Raw genomic sequence first — 5,111 nt, 5'->3', positions numbered from 1 at the left:
CAAAACATGCATTCTTTGATTATGACTTTGTATGCTCTTTGAAGAATGTATATCTGAAAAAAAAAAAAAAAAAAAAAGAATGTATATCTGAGTAGTGATCTAGTGTGTCCATGCGATCTTGCCTTATGACTTTGTCAGCACCCTTAGTAATAACTGTGACTGTGTATATGAAAAAAAAAGACAGTGGGATGGGGGGATTCAATTCATTGAATTCTGGAAATACCGGTTCTGCTGTGCCCATTAAAAACCAGGAAGTTTTCAGTGCAGGAAAAAATGAAGGGAGGCCACCGCAACCTGAAGTTAATGAAGAGACTCAGACAGTCTTGGAGAGTTTCAGCAGAACAGTATCTGGAGGTGTATTTGTGGTTTCAAATGTTCCAAAACTTTCCTCGCTTGACATGTACCCCTGATGGTCAGAGCCTCAATCAGTTACAGCAATATTTTTCACAAGTATGCCCTCTTTCTTTCTCCCCTTCCATTCTATATTAAAATTTCCTTCCATCTTGCATCATGTCTCAACATTCTACCAGAGAACTATTTCGCTAAATTGGGTTGTCTTGACCTAAAGAAGACCTTGGTGAGTAGCAATGACTTGGTGCGGTGGTTCTCAAACGTCATGTTCGTAGGAAGCACCAGAGAGCTTGTTAAAGCACAGATTGCTGAACGCTCTGCTTAAGAGGAGAGTTCTGGTAGTATACTGGGTTGTACATTGGGCTTGTAACCTCAAGGTCAGCCATCTGAACCCACCAGCCACTCGAGGGAGAAAGAGGAGGTTTTTTGCTCCCTTAAATTTTTACAGCCTCAGAAACCCAAAAAGCCAGTTTTGACTCTGTCCTCTAGGATCATTATAAGTCATAAACCACTGGATCGTAGATAGTTTGGTTTGGGCTTATGCCTAAGAAGTTGAGTTCTGAAAACTCGCTGCCATCACCTCATTTCTGACTCATTGTGACCTTACAGACAGAGCAGAGCTGCCCTTGTGGGTTTCTGAGGTGGTAAATATTTACAGGAGAAAAAGCCTCACCATTCCCCCATGGAGGGGCTGGTGAGTTTGAACTGCTGATCTTGTGGTTAGTAGCCCAACATGCAACCCACTATGTCACCAGGCTTCATTAAGAGGCTGTGCTGGGTCCAAAAAATGTACTGATCCAAAGTAAGGCAGATGCTGCTGGCCCAAGAATCTCTAAGAATTTTTGATAGGCAGTGCCCCTTGGGAAATGTGTTTGCAATTTATCAGCTAACCCTAATGCTGGTGATATCGAGAAGTACATCGATGATACAGTATTCCCCTGCCCCCATAAACATGCTTGCTAATAATAGGAATGGTTCCCACTGTCAGACCAGGAAGTTAGTGGATCAGCAGAGAAAGAGAGCTGGTGCAGCTGCTCATAGTTCAAATCTATGAGCCACTTTCCTAGAGAAAGATGAGGCTTTCCGTTCCTGTAAAGATCACAGCTTCAGAAAACCCAACATCAGTTCACTGTGAGTTTGAATAAACCCCATGGCAAGGGTGGGGGGGAGGGTGTTAAAGTAGGAAATGAAAGTATTATTTTTTTAATAGAAAAGGACTAATTGGCAATAAATCTAAATAGTTATTTTGTAGTTGACTAAGGAGAATTAAATTTTTTTTTCAAATTCTCAAATCTTATCATTGTTTCAAAATGTTTCACAAAAATTCACTTTCATATTTCATAATTTTACTTTTACCTCACTGGTGTATGCGGCCTGCCCTTGTGAGCACAGTGTGTGCCTTCATGTGTGTGTGTGTGTGTGTGTGTGTGTGTGTACTGTACAGAGGTTTTTGTCCTTTTGTTTGGGCCAGCCATTTCAGCGGGTGACCAGAGATCCTCTTCGGGCCAAAGAGTCTGATGCAGTCGCCCTGTGTGTATGTGAGAATTAAATTCTAAGCAAAGGCATTTGTTCCTTAATAATGACTCTTCGGATGTACACAAGGAATTATTTAATTAGATAATTATAATTTAATTAGATAATCATTTGATAAGTTTAGATAAAGTCAGCAAATTACTTGCCTGTGAAATAAATATGAAGTGTTCTATAATAATCTACATATAATAAAAGCCAGAAAGTGGAGAGAAAATCCATTATTTTTTCACTTAACTTTTCCCTGAAGTTTTTGAAGTATATAAACATATATCAGTTCAACAAATATATCATGATACTAGAAATATTCTTCATGGGGTCAACCCAAAGCTTTGAGCCCAATCTAAAGTATGTTATTTTAAAGAGCATCTGTTTTTAATTTTAATTTCTAATTTCTTTGCAATAATGAATTATGCCTTCTTTCCCATAACAAGGTGCTGATTCTTTCAAAAACGATGGAGTATACTTCAGTTATTTTACAGCTTATAAAGAAAATGGCAGATACAGCTTAAAAATAAGGGCTCATGGAGAAGCAAGCCTTGTCACCCGAAGCTCAAGGCATCCCCTGAACAGAGCTCTTTATATGCCAGCCTGGGTGGTAGATGGTGAGTAGTGCATGATATCAGAAATTCAGTGTTGGCTTTAACAGGTCTCAGTACTTGTAGCTGGGTATGATTAAGGCTGGAACTGTATTTTCCCATTTCTGGAATAAAGTTCTAGTCAAACTGCAGTTTGTCTCCAAATTCATCTGAGCTTGGGAACAGTGCATAAAAGCACACCTAGCAAACACACAGTAAATGCAAGTTGCTGTTCTTATTAGTCGAGAACACCTCACCAATATCAATAATGAAATGCCTGAACAGGGTCTAGGATGAAGGAAACAGGACAGATGTGATGAGGCCACATGCAACTGAGTGACAGAATTTATCTTTCAAATACCATTTGCTGTAAAATATAGCTAAGCAAGGAAGCATCTCTTTGGGATTTTTTTTATAGAGTCTAAAGAAAGAATGAGTGTGAAGTATGGTAATGACAAGGATTAAGAACCACTTCTTTGCTTTAGTCTTTACTGTGTCAAAGTGGTTAATGAGAGAATTATTCCTTTAGTCTACTGATCAGGATATTTTCAGGATAGAATAATTAACACACTGTTTGAGTATCAAGGGTGCACAGTATGAGAAGAATGTTATATAATTCAACACCTGCCTTTATAAAATTAATTACTTTACTTTCCAAATTATATCCAAGGTAAGAATGAAACTAGATAGATTGCTTTATATCCACTAGTAGCGTAACAGCTCCCTCCCATTCTACTGCAAGCAGTAAAGAACAGTAATCCAGATGGAATTCCAATTCACAACAGAAAAACCCTTAAAAGTCACAAGAGGAGTGACTCAAAACATGCATTCTTTGATTATGACTTTGTATGCTCTTTGAAGAATGTATATCTGAGTAGTGATCTAGTGTGTCCATGCGATCTTGCCTTATGACTTTGTCAGCACCCTTAGTAATAACTGTGACTGTGTATATGGAAAAAAAAGGGTAAGACAGTGGGATGGGGGGATTCAATTCATTGAATTCTGGAAATACCGGTTCTGCTGTGCCCATTAAAAACCAGGAAGTTTTCAGTGCAGGAAAAAATGAAGGGAGGCCACCGCAACCTGAAGTTAATGAAGAGACTCAGACAGTCTTGGAGAGTTTCAGCAGAACAGTATCTGGAGGTGTATTTGTGGTTTCAAATGTTCCAAAACTTTCCTCGCTTGACATGTACCCACCAAGTCAGATCACTGACCTTGCTGCTGAAGCGGATGGGGACCAGATCACCCTAACATGGACAGCTCCGGGGGACGATTTTGATGCTGGGAAAGGTAAGGGGATGTCCCCTGGAGATTTCTCAACTGAAGTGAAAAGTGCTCATTGTAAAAGAAAGACTGAATAAGGAGCTGGTGGAGCGACTTTTCACTGATAGCTGAATAAAGGATCAATTTAATCGTCTGATGCTCTTCAATCCATCAAACATGTCGCATCTTAATCTGGTATCAAGTCTTTCTGTAATGCAGGTAATAATAGTTGACAGTTTTAAGTTTGAGAAGTCCCCTCTTACTGAAAAATGAGCTAGGATTTGGATTTGAATTTAAGCTTTGAACAGTATTTTTGAGGAGGCTTAATACAAAGCCATTAAAATAGTATGCTGTAGTTCCTAAATTATTTTTAAATTTTTTTATTTGTTAGTTGAACGGTATGTCATAAGAATAAGTGGAAGCATCCTGGATCTAAGGGACAACTTTGATGATGCTCTTCAAGTAAACACCACTGATCTACTACCAAGTGAAGCCAACTCCAAGGAAAGCTTTGCTTTTAAGCCGGGCAACGTCGCAGAAGAAAATCCAACACACATATTCATTGCCATTCAGAATGTGGACAAAAGCAATTTGACATCAAAAGTCTCTAATGTGGCTCAAATCCCTTTGTTCCTCAAGCAGATCCAGGTCCCGATGAAAGCCATCATAATACTAAACTTAGCGTTTCTACCTTAGTGTTATCAGTGGTAGGATCTGTTGCAGTTGCTACTATTATTCTAAGTACCACTATTTATATTTTAAAGAAGAAAAAATATGCAAGTGAGTCTGAGACTGAGTTTTAACAAAGCCAACACAAATGAAAGATGTTTATTAATTAATTAAATAGTATCTTTAATTCACGTTATTTAATAGCGAACTCATAAAATGATTTTAAGAAGTTTGGAGAGGATATTTTGATTGACTATAAAGACGCAGTAATATTTGGAAAATTGTAAGTCAATATTAAATTTTTAATCATTTTATTTGCTTACTATTTTATTTATAATACATTGTGTAGAATAAAGCGTCTTCTCCATATAACTAGTTGTGGATTATTTAATTCAACATTTTCTAGAATATTTCACATTGTATCAAGAAATTCAAATAGATACTGTGACAGAGGACAATACTGGGGACACACGGCGGGAATTAGTCCAGTCTGAGCCCCCTGCAGAAAGGAAACCAAGAAAGGAACATAACAGATCCGTAACGGGGCAAAGTCAAGCCACAGAGCCCCTAAAGAGCCCCCAAAATAGACTTACGGCTATGAGGGGCAGCTCCTGGAATTTCTGCAGGACCAGTGGGGAGGTAGTCATAAAGGTCAGCAGACAGACTAGGAATTACATACATTTTTTTGCCTCTCTCTCTCTCTTTCCCTCCCCCCCCTCA

The 5,111-nt window shown here is 38.6% G+C and overlaps 1 protein-coding gene across 1 annotated transcript in view; it reads left to right on the top strand.

Moving 5' to 3' along the window:
- Nucleotides 1-4,525, top strand: part of LOC101640642 (calcium-activated chloride channel regulator 4-like) — a 37,727-nt gene extending 33,202 nt beyond the window's left edge. Inside the window, 4 exon segments of the mRNA XM_013003800.1 lie at nt 2,316-2,486; nt 3,516-3,749; nt 4,114-4,344; nt 4,347-4,525. Coding sequence (XP_012859254.1) covers nt 2,316-2,486; nt 3,516-3,749; nt 4,114-4,344; nt 4,347-4,525 — 815 coding nt within the window.
- The last annotated feature ends 586 nt before the right edge of the window (nt 4,526-5,111 follow it).

The sequence above is a fragment of the Echinops telfairi genome, unplaced genomic scaffold (assembly GCF_000313985.2).
Source record: "Echinops telfairi isolate 266 unplaced genomic scaffold, ASM31398v2 ScPeMD7_443;HRSCAF=831, whole genome shotgun sequence".
Lineage (NCBI taxonomy): Eukaryota > Metazoa > Chordata > Mammalia > Afrosoricida > Tenrecidae > Echinops > Echinops telfairi.
The sequence above is the reverse complement of the archived record's forward strand: the minus strand, read 5'-3'. Positions and strand labels throughout refer to the sequence as shown.